Source organism: Palaemon carinicauda, chromosome 1 (genome assembly GCF_036898095.1).
Source record: "Palaemon carinicauda isolate YSFRI2023 chromosome 1, ASM3689809v2, whole genome shotgun sequence".
In the NCBI taxonomy this organism is placed as follows: Eukaryota; Metazoa; Arthropoda; class Malacostraca; order Decapoda; family Palaemonidae; genus Palaemon; species Palaemon carinicauda.
The window spans coordinates 67,215,829-67,232,454 of NC_090725.1; the positions used below are offsets into that span (position 1 = coordinate 67,215,829).

At 46.6% G+C, this 16,626-nt stretch overlaps 1 protein-coding gene across 1 annotated transcript in view; it reads right to left on the reverse strand.

Annotated features, from left to right (window-relative positions):
- The window catches only part of LOC137648665 (uncharacterized), a 208,523-nt gene that overhangs the window by 112,287 nt on the left and 79,610 nt on the right, over positions 1 to 16,626 (reverse strand). Inside the window, 1 exon segment of the mRNA XM_068381675.1 lies at positions 11,348 to 11,453. Within this exon segment, the coding sequence (XP_068237776.1) occupies positions 11,348 to 11,453 (106 nt within the window).

The following is a 16,626-nucleotide window of genomic DNA, read 5'->3' on the forward strand; positions in this document are numbered from 1 at the left end:
TTGCGGCAACCTCCACCATCCTTGAGGCAGCAACCTCAACTCTTGCGGCAGCCACCTCCACTCTTGAGGCAAGAACCTCAACTCTTGAGGCAAGAGCCTCAACTCTTGAGGAACCTCATGCTATGAGGCAGCCGCCTCAACGCATGCAGCAACCGCATTCTTCACAGCATGAGCCTCTCTCTGCGCAGCTACCTCCTCAACCCTTGAGGCAGACGCAACTCTTGAGGCAGGAACCTCACAGGAGCCTCATGCTATGCGGCATCCTCCTCAAACCATGAGGCAGGAGCCTCATGCTATGCGGCATCCTCCTCAACCCATGAGGCAGGAGCCTCATGCTATGCGACATCCTCCTCTACCCATGAGGCAGCCTCATGCTATGCGGCATCCTCCTCAACCCATGAGGCAGGAGCCTCATGCTATGCGGCATCCTCCTCAACCCATGAGGCAGGAGTCTCATGCTATGAGGAGCCTCATGCTATGCGGCATCCTCCTCAAACCATGAGGCAGGAGCCTCATGCTATGCGGCAACCGCCTCAACCCATGAGGCAGGAGCCTCATACTATGCGGCATCCTCCTCAACGCATGCGGCATAAGCCTCTTCCCTTGCAGCTTGAGCCTCATCCCATGCAGCATGAGCCTCATACCATGCAGCATGAGCCTCATCCCATGCAGCATGAGCCTCATCCCATGCAGCATAAGCCGCACGCCATGCAACATGCTCTGCTTACCTTACAGCATGCTCTACATACAGCATGCTCTGCATACAGCATGCTCTGCATACCTTACCGCATGCTTCTCAGTCACACATCTTTGGTTGTTGCCAACTCACTAGACTGTCAAGCAGTTTCATAACGTTGCCTTCTAGTCTGCTGCTTTTGCACCAGTGAAACCCTCACTGAGAGAACTTAGCTTTTCTCGGATATGGTTCCTGTAGATGAGAAAGTGCTATTCTCCCTCCTTCTGATATTCCCTTGAGGACTCTGTCATTTGGAGAGGAGCCTTTAGCTGCGTAGCCTCCTATGGACTTTTATTTAAGCATAACATGCTTCCAGGGAAGGTAATGGTTCCACTTCAGTCGCTAACCCCGTCTGTTACCATACCTGCTCCCATAGACCTTGAGCTGTGTTGCAAGACATGCAGTCCAAGCTTAGTCCTTGTTAGAGGATTTTTTGTTTACGGAGTCAGTGTGTCACTGGGAAGACGTTCAACAACCAGCAGAAGTGACTTGTTGTGACGCAGTGCGGCAACCTCAGCAACCCGATAAGGAGTTGTCTGTACGACCCAGACAGTCTAGACAGCTTCGGGTTGTCACTGTACTTCCTCGCTTCCCCATGGTTGACAGTTCACAGACTGTGCAGCAGTACCATGATCTTGTGTCCGGCTCCGTCAGACGACTAGCTTTTAAGAGCTCCCACAAGTCGTCGCTGTCTGGAGATTCTCAGATGGACTATGGATCTGACCAAGGAACTGGGCCTCCTGGTCAATTTTGAGGAGTCCCAGCTCGTCCCATCCCAGACCATTGTCTACCTGGGTATGGATCTTCAGAGTCGAGCTTTTCGGGCTTTTCCGTCGGCCCCAAAGATCTTCTAAGCCCTAGTTTGCATCCAGAGCATGCTGAGAAGGAACCGATGCTCAGTCAGGTAGTGGATGAGTCTAACAGGGACACTTTCATCGCTGGCCCTGTTCATCGAGTTAGGGAGACCCCACCTCCGCCCCCTTCAGTATCATCTAGCGGCTCACTGGATAAAGGACATGACGCTAGAGACGATCTCAGTTCCTGTTTCCGAAGAGAGGAGGTCTACTCTCACGTGGTGAAAGAACAGCTTTCTTCTCAAGGAAGTCTACCTTTGGCTGTTCAGAAACCCGACCGCCGTCTCTTCTCTGACGCATCAGACACGGGCTGGGGTGCGACTTTGGACGGACAGGAATGCTCGGAAACATGGAATCAGGAGCTAAGGACACTTCACATCTTTTGCAAGGAGCTGTTGGCGGTTCATCTGGCCTTGATAAACTTCAAGTCCCTCCAGCTTAACAAGGTGGTGGAGGTGGACTCTGACAACACCACAGCCTTGGCTTACATCTCCAAGCAGGGAGGGACTCATTCGTGGAAGTTGTTCTAGATCGCAAGGGACCTCCTCATCTGGTTAAAAGATCGAAAGCTCACGCTGGTAACGAGGTTCATTCAGGGCGATATGAATGTCATGGCAGATTGCCTTAGCCGGAAGGGTCAGGTCATCCCCACAGAGTGGACCCTTCACAAGAATGTTTGCAGCAGACTTTGGGCCCTGTGGGGTCAGCCAACCATAGATCTGTTCGCTACCTCGATAACCTAGAGGCTCCCGTTGTATTGTTCTCCGATTCCAGACCCAGCAGCAGTTCACGTGGATGCTTTTCTGCTGGATTGATCCCATCTCGACCTGTATGCATTCCCGCCGTTCAAGATTGTCAACAGGGTACTTCAGAAGTTCGCCTCTCGCAAAGGGACACGGCTGACGTTGGTTGGCTCCGCTCTGGCCCGCGAGAGAATGGTTCATAGAGGTACTGCAATGGCTGGTCGACATTCCCAGGACTCTTCCTCTAGGAGTGGACCTTCTACGTCTACCTCACGTAAAGAAGGTACATCCAAACCTCAACGCTCTTCGTCTGACTGCCTTCAGTCTTTCGAAAGACTCTCAAGAGCTAGGGGCTTTTCGAAGGAGGCAGCCAGAGCGATTGCCAGAGCAAGGAGGACATCCACTCTCAGAGTCTATCAGTCTAAAGGGGAAGTCTTCCGAAGCTGGTACAAGGCCAATGCAGTTTCCTCATCCAGTACCACTGTAACCCAGATTGCTGACTTCCTGTTACATCTAAGGAACGTAAGATCCCTTTCAGCTCCTACGATTAAGGGTTACAGAAGTACGTTGGCAGCGGTTTTCCGCCACAGAGGCTTGGATCTTTCCACCAACAAAGATCTACAGGACCTCCTTAGGTCTTTTAAGACCTCAAAGGAACGTCGGTTGTCCACTCCAGGCTAGAATCTAGACGTGGTCCTAAGGTTCCTTATGTCATCAAGATTTGAACCTCTCCAATCAGCCTCTTTTAAGGACCTCACATTGAAAACTCTTTTCCTCGTGTGCTTGACAACAGCTAAAAGAGTAAGTGAGATCCACGCCTTCAGCAGGAACATAGTTTTCACATCTGAAACGGCTACATGTTCCTTGCAGCTCGGTTTTTTGCTAAAACGAGCTTCCTTCACGTCCTTGGCCTAAGTCGTTCGAGATCCCAAGCCTGTCCAACTTGGTGGGGGACGAACTGGAGAGAGTACTTTGCCCAGTTAGAGCTCTTAGGTACTATCTAAAAAGGTCATAACCTTTACGAGGACAATCAGAAGCCTATTGGTGTGCTATCAAGAAGCCTTCTCTTCCAAGGTCTAAGAACTCAGTTTCATACCTATTCAGGCTCCTGATTAGGGAAGCACATTCTCATCTGAAGGAAGAAGACCTTGCTTTGCTGAAGGTAAGGACACATGAAGTGAGAGCTGTGGCTACTTCAGTGGCCCTCAAACAGAACCGTTCTCTGCAGAGTGTTATGGATGCAACCTATTGGAGAAGCAAGTCAGTGTTCGCATCATTCTATCTCAAAGATGTTCAGTCTCTTTACGAGAACTGCTACACCCTGGGACCATTCGTAGCAACGAATGCAGTAGTAGGCGGGGGCTCAGCCACTACATTCCCATAATCCCATAACCTTTTTAACCTTTCTCTTGAATACTTTTTATGGGTTGTACGGTCGGCTAAGAAGCCTTCCACATCCTTGTTGATTTGGCGGGTGGTCAATTCTTTCTTGAGAAGCGCCGAGGTTAAAGGTTGTGATGAGGTCCTTTAGTATGGGTTGCAGCCCTTTATACTTCAGCACCTAAGAGTCGTTCAGCATCCTAAGGGGACCGCTACGCTCAGTAAGGAAGACGTACTTAATAAAGGCAGAGTAATGGTTCAAGTCGTCTTCCTTACCAGGTACTTATTTATTTTATGTTATTTTTGAATAACTAATAAAATAAAATACGGGATACTTAGCTTCTTTGTTAACATATATGCTGGTCTCCACCCACCACCCTGGGTGTGAATCAGCTACATGATTATCGGGTAAGATTAATATTGAAAAATGTTATTTTCATTAGTAAAATAAATTTTTGAATATACTTACCCGAAAATCATGATTTAATTGACCCACCCTTCCTCCCCATAGAGAACCAGTGGACCGAGGAAAAAATTGAGGTGGTGTTGACAAGAAGTACTGGAGTACCTGACCACAGATGGCGCTGTGGTGTTCACCCCCACCTGTATAGCGATCGCTGGCGTATCCCGACCGTAGATTTCTGTCGGCAACAGAGTTGACAGCTACATGATTATCGGGTAAGTATATTCAAAAATTTATTTTTCTAATGAAAATAACATAAATAGGTACCTGGTAAGGAAGTCGACTTAGACGATTACTCTGCCTTGTAAGTACGTCTTCCTTACGGAGCCCAGCGATCCTCTTAGGATGCTGACAGACCCCCAGGAGCTGAAGTATCAAGGCCTGCAACCCATACAACAGGACCTCATCAAACCCCTAATCTGGGCGCTCTCAAGAAATGACTTTGACCACCCGCCAAATCAACCAGGATGCGAAAGGCTTCTTAGCCTTCCGGACAACCCATAAAAACAACATTAAAACATTTCAAGAGACAGATTAAAAGGATATGGAATTAGGGAATTGTAGTGGTTGAGCCCTCACCCACTACTGCACTCGCTGCTACGAATGGTCCCAGTGTGTAGCAGTTCTCGTAAAGAGACTGGACATCTTTCAAGTAAAATGACGCGAACACTGACTTGCTTCTCCAATAGGTTGCGTCCATGATACTTTGCAGAGATCTATTTTGCTTAAAGGCCACGGAAGTTGCTACAGCTCTAACCTCGTGCGTCTTAACCTTAAGCAAAGATCGGTCTTCCTCACTCAAGTGTGAATGAGCTTCTCGTATTAACAATCTGATAAAATATGACAAAGCATTCTTTGACATAGGCAAGGATGGTTTCTTAACCGAACACCATAACGCTTCAGATTGGCCTCGTAAAGGTTTAGTACGAGCTAAGTAGAACTTAAGAGCTCTAACAGGGCATAAGACTCTTTCTAGTTCATTGCCTACGATCTCCGATAAGCTAGGAATATCGAAAGATTTAGGCCAAGGACGAGAAGGTAGCTCATTTTTGGCTAGGAAACCAAGCTGCAGAGAACAAGTAGCTTTTTCTGACGAAAACCCGATGTTCTTGCTGAAGGCATGAAGCTCACTGACTCTTTTAGCCGAGGCTAAGCATACCAGGAAAAGAGTCTTAAGAGTGAGATCTTTCAGGGAGGCTGACTGTAAAGGCTCAAACCTGTCTGACATGAGGAATCTTAGGACCACGTCTAAATTCCACCCAGGTGTAGCCAAACGACGCTCCTTAGAGGTCTCGAAAGACTTAAGGAGGTCTTGCAGATCTTTATTGTTGGAAAGATCTAAGCCTCTATGCCGGAAGACCGAGGCCAACATGCTTCTGTAGCCCTTGATAGTAGGAGCTGAAAGGGATCGTACTTTTCTCAGGTATAAGAGAAAATCAGCTATTTGGGCTACAGAGGTACTGGTCGAGGATACGGAAACTGACTTGCACCAGTCTCGGAAGACTTCCCACTTCGATTGGTAGACTCTAATGGTAGACGCTCTCCTTGCTCTAGCAATCGCACTGGCTGCCTCCTTCGAAAAGCCTCTAGCTCTCGAGAGTCTTTCGATAGTCTGAAGGCAGTCAGACGAAGAGCGTGGAGGCTTTGGTGTACCTTCTTTACGTGTGGCTGACGTAGAAGGTCTACTCTTAGAGGAAGACTTCTGGGAACGTCTACTAGCCATCGAAGTACCTCGGTGAACCATTCTCTCGCGGGCCAGAGGGGAGCAACTAACGTCAACCTTGTCCCTTCGTGAGAGGCGAATTTCTGCAGTACCTTGTTGACAATCTTGAATGGTGGGAATGCGTAAAGGTCTAGATGTGACCAATTTAGGAGGAAGGCATCTATATGTATTGCTGCTGGGTCCGGGACTGGAGAGCAATAGATTGGAAGCCTCTTGGTCAGCGAGGTTGCAAAGAGATCTATGGTGGGTTGACCCCAAGTCACCCAAGGTCTCTTGCACACATCCTTGTGGAGGGTCCATTCGGTTGGAATTACTTGACCTTTCCGACTGAGACAATCTGCTAGGACGTTCAAGTCGCCCTGGATGAACCTCGTTACTAGGGAGATGCCTCGATCTTTTGACCAGATGAGCAGGTCCCTTGCGATCTCGTACAAAGTCAGTGAGTGGGTACCTCCCTGTTTGGAAATGTACGCCAAGGCCATGGTTTTGTCCGAGTTGACCTCCACCACCTTGACTCGAAGGAGATTCTCGAAGCTTATCAAGGCCAGATGAACCGCCAAAAGCTCCTTGCTGTTGATATGCATGCTCCTCTGACTCGAGTTCCACAGACCTGAGCATTCCCGACCGTCCAGCGTCGCGCCCCAGCCCAAGTCCGATGCGTCCGAGAAGAGAACGTGGTTGGGTATCTGAACTGCCAGGGGAAGACCCTCTCGTAGGCTGATATTGTCCTTCCACCAAGTCAGACAAGACTTTATCTTTTCGGAAATCGGGATCGAGACCGCCTATAGCGTCTTGTCCTTTTTCCAGTGAAAAGCCAGATGGAATTGAAAAGGACGGAGGTGTAGCCTTCCTAGTGAGACAAATTGCTCCAGGGATGACAGCGTTCCTACCAGACTCATCCACAGTCTGACTGAGCAGCGTTCTTTCTTCAGCATCTTCTGGATGGAGAGCAGGGCTTGATCTATTCTGGGGGCCGACGGAAAAGCCCGAAAAACTTGACTGTGAATCTCCATCCCTAAATACAGAATAGTTTGGGATGGGACCAGCTGTGACTTTTCCAAGTTGACTAGGAGTCCCAATTCCTTGGTCAGATCTAGAGTCCAATTGAGATCCTTCAGACAGCGATGACTGGAAGAGGCTCTGAGAAGCCAGTCGTCCAAAAAAAGGGAGGCTCGGATGTCCGATAAGTGGAGGAATTTTGCCACATTCCTCATAAGCCTCGTAAACACGAGAGGAGCTGTGCTTAGGCCAAAGCACAGGGCCCGAAACTGGTACACCACATCGTCGAAGACGAATCTCAGAAAAGGTTGGGAGTCTGAGTGAATGGGGATGTGGAAGTAGGCGTCCCTTAGGTCTAGAGAGACCATCCAGTCCTCCTTTCTGACCGCTGCTAGGACTGACTTTGTGGTTTCCATGGTAAACTTCGTCTTTGTGACAAAGACATTCAGAGCACTGACGTCTAGCACCGGTCTCCAACCTCCTGTCTTCTTTGATACTAGGAAGAGACGGTTGTAAAACCCCGGTGATTGAAGGTCCGAGACTTTGACCACCGCTCCCTTCTCTAGCAAAAGAGACACTTCCAGTTTTAGGGCTTGTCTCTTTTCTTCCTCTCGGTACCTGGGAGAGAGATCGATGGGGGACGTCGCTAGAGGGGGTTTGCGTACAAAAGGGATTTTGTACCCCTCTCTGAGCAACCTCACAGATTGTTGATCTGCGCCTCTCTTCTCCCAGGCTTGCCAGAAGTTCTTGAGTCTGGCACCTACTGCTGTCTGAAGTTGCGGGCAGTCAGACTCTGCCCTTAGAGGACTTGGATCCTTTTCTCTTCCCTCTCTTCCCTTCGGCACGAGCACCTCCCCTGCTGGAGGCTCTGCCACGAAAGGGCGGGATAAACCGAGACGCTGGAGTGTCTATCCTAGGTCTAGCAGACAATGCAGGCAAAGGGGGAGCTTTGCGAGCCGAGGACGCAACTAGATCGTGGGTGTCCTTCTGCACTAAAGACAAGGCAATTTCCTTAACCAAGACTTCAGGAAACAGGCACTTAGACAAGGGCGCAAAGAGTAGCTCAGATCTTTGGCATGGCGTCACTCCAGCAGACAGGAAAGAGCATAGAGACTCTCGTTTCTTCAGGACTCCGGACGTGAATGAAGCGGCAAGTTCGTTGGACCCATCACGGACGGCCTTGTCCATGCAGGACATAATGAGTAAGGAAACATCCTTATCGGCAGAAGAGATTTTCCTACTCAGGGCTCCTAAACACCAGTCCAGGAAGTCAAAGACTTCGAACGCCCTAAATATGCCTTTAAGAAGGTGGTCCAGGTCCGAGGGTGACCAACAAATCTTCGAGCGTCTCATGGCAAGGCGGCGGGGAGAGTCTACAAGACTTGAGAAGTCGCCCTGGGCAGAGGCAGGAACTCCCAAGCCGAGAACTTCTCCCGTGGCATACCAGACGCTCGATCTAGACGAGAGTTTAGATGGGGGGAAGGCAAACGCTGTCTTCCCTAAACTCCTCTTGGTCTCTAACCAATCGCCTAACAGCCGTAAAGCTCTCTTGGATGAGCGAGAGAGAACGAGTTTAGTAAAGGCAGGCATGGTAGTAGGAACGCCTAAGACAAACTCTGACGGCGGCGAACGAGGAGCCACAGAAATAAAGTGATCAGGGAACAACTCTTTAAAAACAGCCATGACTTTTCTAAAGTCCAAGGATGGTTGAACTGCTTTAGGCTCATCAAGTTCTGAAGGTTGATCCTCAGGATGTGGTTCAGCAACGTCCTCATCAGACAGTTCCTCATCCGATAACTGATGAGAAAACGGCAAAGGTGTAGGCAACGTTTGACTCGCAGAGTTCAGTCGCACTGGTGCATACGTGACGGAGCCGGACGCAGCGTCCTGGAACTGCTGAACAGTCTGGGAACTGTCAACAACAACAGGTGCAAGAGGACGCACAGCGTCCACCCGAGACTGTTTAGACCGTCTGGGTTGTGCAGTCAACACCATACCGGGTTGCGGAGGTTGACGCACCGCGTCAAAACAAGTCAACTCTGATGGTTGATGAACGTCCTGAACGTCACCAATCACATCAGTGCGTTGCCTAACGTCAACGTGCGGCTGGAAATCCACACTGGGTCGCATCGGTGGGGGTACTACCCCAACTGGTTGACGCGAGAAAGCTACCTCAACATCAACAGGACGCACAGCAGACCGCTTGAATGGCTGATGGCCAGTAGGTTCAACGGAAACCTTCTCCGCATTGTAGTCCTCCATCAAGGACGCAAGCTTGGACTGCCTGTCTTGCAGTAACACCCATTTAGGGTCTACGGAAGCAGGTGCGGTAACAGACGGGGTGAGCGAATGAGACGGCACAACTTTGCCTCTCTTAGGCGGCGAGCAGTCATCAGATGACGGCAACGGGTCCGAACTGTCCCAGTGGCTACAACCGGGACGTTGGACTTGTCCTGAAGGGACCGACTTACGCTTTAAAGGTCTGGAGACCTTGGTCCAAGGTTTCTTACGAGAAACACCTTCGGACGACGAGGTAAAAATGGGCTCTCTCGTCTTATGTTGGTAGGGGCGATCTTGGAGAGATACGCCTGATACCATAGAGGGAACGTCTGTTCGCTGATCAAGGCCTCTCGAACCCATGAGTCGTACGACATTGCTTCTCCCCTGGGCTTGGGAGCTTGCAAGAGGTCCCGGACTAGGTGGACGACAGGCACGAACAGACGAACCCTCGAGCACAACACTGTTCACAACACTTTGAGAAACACTAGGCACTTTAACACTTTCCGCCGTGGCACTTTGGCACTTGAGTTCCTTTACGTCCGCCATGAGTTGATTTCGGTCACTTGCTAAGGCCTCAACTCTCTCCCCCAAGGCATGAATAGCACGCATCATGTCATGCATAGACGGTTCCTGAGTGCTAGGAGGGGGGTTAGGAACAACCACTACAGGAGAAGGATTAGGTTCAGGGGCATGTGGAGAGGAAAAATCTACCGACCTAGAACTTCTCCTTACTCTATCTCTCTCTAGTCTGCGTGTATATTTATCAAATTCGATAAAATCGAATTCCGAAAGGCCCACGCATTCCTCACACCGATCTTCCAATTGACAGGTTTTACCCCGACAATTGGAACAAACAGTGTGAGGGTCGAGAGAAGCCTTTGGAAGACGCCTATGACAGTCCCTAGCATTACATTTTCTGAACTTGGGAACTTGAGAAGGGTCAGCCATTTTGAATTAGTCAAGGGAAAATTCCAAAAAACGATCTAAGTCATCAGCAATTAATCCGATTCAAAAAAGAGTTCAGGGATTTATTTGAAGAAAAACACCTGTACTGCGAAAGCTCAAACCAAAATGAAGTACTTCACCAAATATGATGGGAAAAACTCCAGGTTCAACAGCGAGTAAAGTACGTCTTGTCGACACGTCGACAGAGAAGAAATTGAGGTTTTGTTTACATCGAGAGTGGTATCTGGCCGACAGTTGGCGCTGGTGGGCACACCCGCAACCTGTATAGCGATCGCTGGCGAGTTTTTATGTATGTGTCTGTCGAGCAACAGAGTTGCAGCTATTATATATTCACCGGCTAAGTTAAATATTTAAAAATATGAGTTAAAGTTTTACATGATTTATCTGGAAATGTGTTTTATTTCAAAAGAATAATTTTTCCCATGATATTGGATTTAGAGAAATGTATTTCTTTATTTTGTGATTTCACTTTTCGTGTAGAAGTATGGTTAGCTAGCTAAGATGACTAATCAAGATAAGAATGTAACAGTGTTGTAAGTTAACAGTGAAGGGAGAGTAACTGAGCTTTCTGTAAAGATGTGTGTTTTTTCAGCATTTGAATCTGGAATCCTTTATGGATGGCATCAAGCTTGTTTTTATATTGCTTTATTGTTATTATTAAAAGGAGGAGATTAACCAGTCTAATGAGTTAAACTCGACTCTTACAGAGCTGGCCCGATTGTTCCTATGTTGTGGAACTGACAATTGAGACCTTGTAAAAAATATATTTTGTGAAGATTCAATTGTGTAGAAAAGTTAATGGGTTGGTTTTGGTCTTAGTGAAAAGTTTGTTCCAAAACTGTAACATTAAAAAAAAAAATTAAATTAAATTCATTAGTTTAATAACTAACATTTCATTTGCTATATATTTTGCAAGCACAGCATGACATATCTCCAAATTAGAATGCTAGTAGTGGGTTTGTATGACTAGTTCTCATATGTTATAACTTTATAGTTAATGCCTTTGCTTCTCTAAGAGATAAAATCCACTATTTCCTACACCTTTCTATCTTTTTTTACTTATTTTAGAGCTATTAGCTAAATAAAGATTCCCAGTCTCACTGATCTTGGCCTAAAAATATCAAATTCACAGAAAAAAATAATTATCAACATATAACATTATCATATACAGTATTTAATAGAGAAATAACAAGAGTAAATTACCTGCATGATATGCTAGTGTCGGTACTCCCTTCTTTGTTAACTGATTTGCTAATTCCATAGTGCCAGCTCTTGTTCGGCAATAAATAATCCCACACCCTGATTGTGGCTGAAAAGTAAATATAGATATAATAGCATCTCAATAATATTGTACGAATAACCAATTTTCATAAACCTATATTACTGATTTGTATTTAGTTTATACAATCCCATCAATCATATACACAGGGATGAAATAAAAATTTTGCAATGGGAGAGAGCACAGCCTCTATATCCAAATTTGATCAATTTATGTTCCCTGCCTACATAGGCAGAGTAAAACCTCCTTATTCGGTGTCATTACATTGCCGAATTGTGTGGATAATGCGCGATATGCATAAGAATTTTTTTCCCCACTTGTATATCCCTTTTACCCCCAGGCTATTTGGAAATTTCCAACCCTTAACCCCCAGGGGGATATATTTTTCCCAGCACATTTTGCAGTATATTTTTTTTAAATTGCTCTACCAGCCTTAATTTTTGTCATAGAGAGGTCAGGTTGGTCTCATTCTCTTGGAAAATGCCTGAATTTTCTCAAAAAATTATCAAAAATATGAAAAAACAAATTTTTATAGCATTTTTTTGCAAGGACGTACCGGTACGTCCATGGGGGTAAAGGGATGGCTTTCGTGAAACGTACCAGTACGTCCTTTGGGGGTAAAAGGGATATATTCACTCAAGAAATGCAATTATACTTTGATTATGAACTCTCTCATATAGGTATATACTGTATGCCTTTTAATATGCTGTACCACACTAAACTCCTGAATATATTTATTTTAATGTTATTATGCTTAAAAATTTAATTTTTACCTGTTTCCTTTCCTCACTGGGCTATTTTCACTGTTGGAGCCCCAGGGCTTTTAGCATCTTGCTTATCCAATTAGGGATGTAGCTTAGCAAGTAATAATAATAATAATCATAATAATAATAATAATAATAATAATAATAATAATAATAATATAAAAACTAAAAGTACTGTATACTATATTTTACAAAGGTAATAATGTTACTATAATAATAACAATAATAATAATAATAATAATAATAATAATAATTATATATATCATCTCACTCAAGGCACCTTTTATCTGAGGTAGGTCTTGATGCATTCCCCATAAATCAATGTTTCATACCCAAGCGATCTTCTAAAACCTTAATGCAAAGATCTGCGTTTCATATACATGTAAATACATTTCTGGGCTCGAACCTGTGCCGCCCAGTGAATAAGCTCCATTTAAGCACTTATTCTTAGGTAATTTACTGCTAAATATACCAGAGAAAAAATGTAAAGGAGTGCTAGGTTAACTAGCTCGCTCACCTATTGGTGTCGGTATAAAATTGGGCGTATATTCCAGAGGTCCCGCACTATTTAGATTAATCCACGACAGAGAACCCCAATAGAGGAGAGCCGTTCAACCTCACTCGGTACTACTACAATGCATCCGCTCAGAACCCAACTCCGTTTAGCACGACTTGTGCAGTAACCCGCATTTTTCAAGTGCTCTCGATTTTTGGATATTTTCTAGTGAATTATGGCTTCTTCGTCGGTTTCCCAGGAGACACCGTCCAAGTTAAGTACCAAGCTGGGTTTTACTGTGTTTTGAGCAACCTAGATCGTTTAATATTTATATTATAGGAGTTTATTCTCTTCGTTCATACCGATCTTGCTTGATTTCACTACAGTTGGTACTCCTGTTTTTGAGAGCTTTTAATTTTCACTTGCGGTGTTACTATGTGTTTTATTTTTATTATCAAATATTATTTGTTATTGTGAATATTCATTATTTAGCGTTTAGAATCCTCGTGGTTCAATTTTTGGGCCGATATCATTTACGTATCGCTATGGCTGCCGACCGTGCTAAGGCGGCAATGTTATTTTAGCCATCAGGTGTGTCTTTTGCGATTTAATTATTTATGTTGCATGCCTTGCCCAAAAATTTTCTATGTGTTTATTCATATATTTAACGCTTTTATTATTATTATAATGAATATTTGTGCCATTACTCCGTTTGATCTGTCTGTTGGGGATCGTCAGTTGGTAGCCCTGCTGCCTCGTATCACGTGATCCTCCCCCACGCTCCCCCTCTAGCTAGGTGGGAGGCTAGGCTTCTCCCCCCTCCACTAAGGGACCGTTGCCTTCCCTCCTTTTAGAGGGGGTAGTTAAGTGTTTATGGACTTTGTCCTCCGGGTGGCCCGGCGGTTTAGTCTCTGTCTAGTCTGGTTGGCCACCGGTCTACAGAGTTGGATCCCGGTGTACCCTATTTTATATTCACTTTTCATTCTGGCTTATGTTATACGAAACCCTCCGGGTTCGATTGGCAGTTCTTAGTTACAGTTCCGCCCCCCTATTATTTTATAACATTTCCTATGATGATTATATATGACAGATCACTACCCCGGAGTCCCTAAAGGAATTGGTATTGAATATACCTTTATTTCCCGGCCCGGGGTCTACCCCACCCCGGGAAATCAGACACTATGTGTCTTAATTCCTTGTTTTTGCATCCTTTTTTATGCTCCCGGCTTGACCGGAATGGATGGCTATACTTTAGTTTCAAGTTAGACTTATGTTTAGGCCCGGGACCCCCGGTCCCGCCCCTATGTAAGAATATTATAGTTAAGCTCTAACCTTGCGTTAGACCTATGTTAGGCCCGGGTCCTCCGGACCCGCCCCTAAAAAAAAAAAAAAAAAAAAAAAAAAAAATTTATTTTATTTTTTACAGTCTAATCTTGTGTTAGACCTATGTTAGGCCCTACTTAAAAGAATAGTACAGTTAAACTCTATTCTTGTGTTAGACCTATGTTAGGCCACTTATAGAATAGTACAGTTAGGCTCTAATCTTGTGTTAGACCTATGTTAGGCCCGGGTCCTCCAGACCCGCCCCTAATTAAGAGAATTACAGTTTCTCATATACTATTCTTTTTACAGATGGTGCATTGTCTGACGCCGGCCTGTGCAGCTGTTCTGCACCAGCCTTGTGGCCACTCCGTCTGCCGATCTCACGCCCCTTGTGGGGTTCAACTGGAAGACGTTGTGGTATGGCACCCGGATAACTGTGTGATTTGCTTCGACCTCATCACTACCCTTGGTTCTGACTCGGTGAGTCCCGTTGGCTATATTGCCTTCTTATTTTATTTACTATTAGTAAGATATCTATGGTCTTGAAGGACCATTGGGAGTTTCCCTTTTATAATTCCCACTATTATTTCAGGCATCCCCGGAGCAAAAGTCTGCGGCTCGGGCCACACTGAAGGTGTGGGTTGGTGGTTTTGCCCGGAATGTAAAGTCTAAGCGGCCGTACGTCCTATCTGAGGACTACTGCACCATGGTTTACCCCAACGCCAAGTCTTCAGCTGCTGTGGCTAGGCATGTGGCAGCTCCCATCATTGCCCACATTGATGCCACTATAACGGGTCTCATCGACCCAGAGCAAGATCCATCGGACGCCCCCGGAGGTCTGGAGGACAATGTTGCCTCCATGAACCTGGACGTCGAACCAATGTTGCTAGACGAGCCGGATACAGGTAGGGTGGTAAGTGAGGCAGGTGTGTCCGGCGCTGAGATTCCTATCCTCAGCCCCGCTCTTTCTTCTTCTTCTGATCGCTCTTCCTTTCTTGGATTTTCTGGGGACCGTGATTCGTCTCAACGTTCATACCCGGTTCCCCCTAAGGATAAGTCTACTTCAAGGACCTTACCCAAAGCTCGCAAGCCTCACAAGACTTCTCATGGCTCTAAACATGGTACGAACCCGTCTTCAAAGACCTCTGGTTCCTCCTCTAAGTCTCACGACCCGGGAGTTCCTTCCGCCCCTCCTGCTGCTAGCCCGGGCCTTTCCGAATCAGCTATGCTTCGCATCGTGTCGGAGATGCAGGAAAAGTTGGTTTCGGAGATGCAGTCGAGGATGGACACGATGTTCTCTAACTTCGGTCAGAGAATTGGGGCTTTAGAGCAAGGAGCTCCGGAGAGAGTCCAAAGCTCTCTCATACCGGATGCCTCTAAGCTCCCGCCGTTTGCCAAGAACAACCCCTGGCGGATGGCTCTTCATTCCCCGTTCTCAGACGGAATGTTGACTCTGGAGGGCCTTGGCACTCGCCCTCTAGAGGACTTTGAATTCTTTCCTCCGGGTCTGGCATTTCCATTTCATGGTTATGCCAGACTTACCGAGGAAGCTTTAGTCCGATTAGACAAGGTCCCCAAAGAGACGGTCATCTTCCCGAAGGAGCAAGCCCAATCTGTTTGGGCCAGATTTTTGAATGACATCGGCTGCACTAACACCATGCTGACGCCTCATAAAAGCTCCTTTACGATGTTCTTAATGGACAAGAACACCTTGACTCCATGCGTCAATAAGGTGGCAGAGCTTGCCTTTCAATATGCTCTAGAGGAGAAGCCCTTGCCTCCCATCCGAGAGGTGGATCCAATCTCCCTCCTTCTTCCCTCAGGTATTGAGTGTTGGGACAACGTCCATACCACCTTTACCTCCGGCAAGCTTGCAGCAGACTGTGCCTCAGTCTTGTTTAGTGAGAAGCTTCCCCGTCTCCCGGAATCTCTCATTAAACAGGAATATGATTCCCGCCTACGTGTGGGCCGTACTCTAAACCTGGCCACATCCACGGAGTCGATAGCCTTGACTTACGATACGGAGAGTATTTTTAAGTCTCTCAACAAGGCTACGCTACAGTCGTTATATTATGACTTATATGACTTTGCTACTGCTAAACGCAGATGTCGCAAGCATGTTCTAGCTGAGGCGACGATTAGGCATGAACCTAATAAACTCATCCGGTCCTCCTGTTGGGGTTCAAATCTCTTCCCCGAGGATCTCGTAGAGGAAGTCTTGGCGGAGGCCACTAGGGTTAATCAGAGCCTTAAAGCCCGTTGGGGTTTGACCCCTAAACGCAAGTATGACCCCGCAAATTATCAAGCCCGGGGTAGGAAGAAGCTTAGACCATATACCTCCACCCAGTTCAGGCAACAACAGAGTGCTTCATCCAACTTCCGGCTGCCTCTTCCTCCATCTTATGTTGCCCCTGCACAGCCTTCCACCTCTCGGGCTCCTTCGGATGACTATGTCACCGTTCTGCTACCTAAGAGCCAGCTTTCTGGTGCCTCCGCCACTTCCCCTGCCTTTAACCAGTCCTACGAGGCTCATAGCTCTTCCCAGAGTTATGGTAGAGGTAGAGGCTACCACCGTGGCTCTAACCAGAACAAAGGCAGGGGAAGAGCCTTTCGCAGAGGA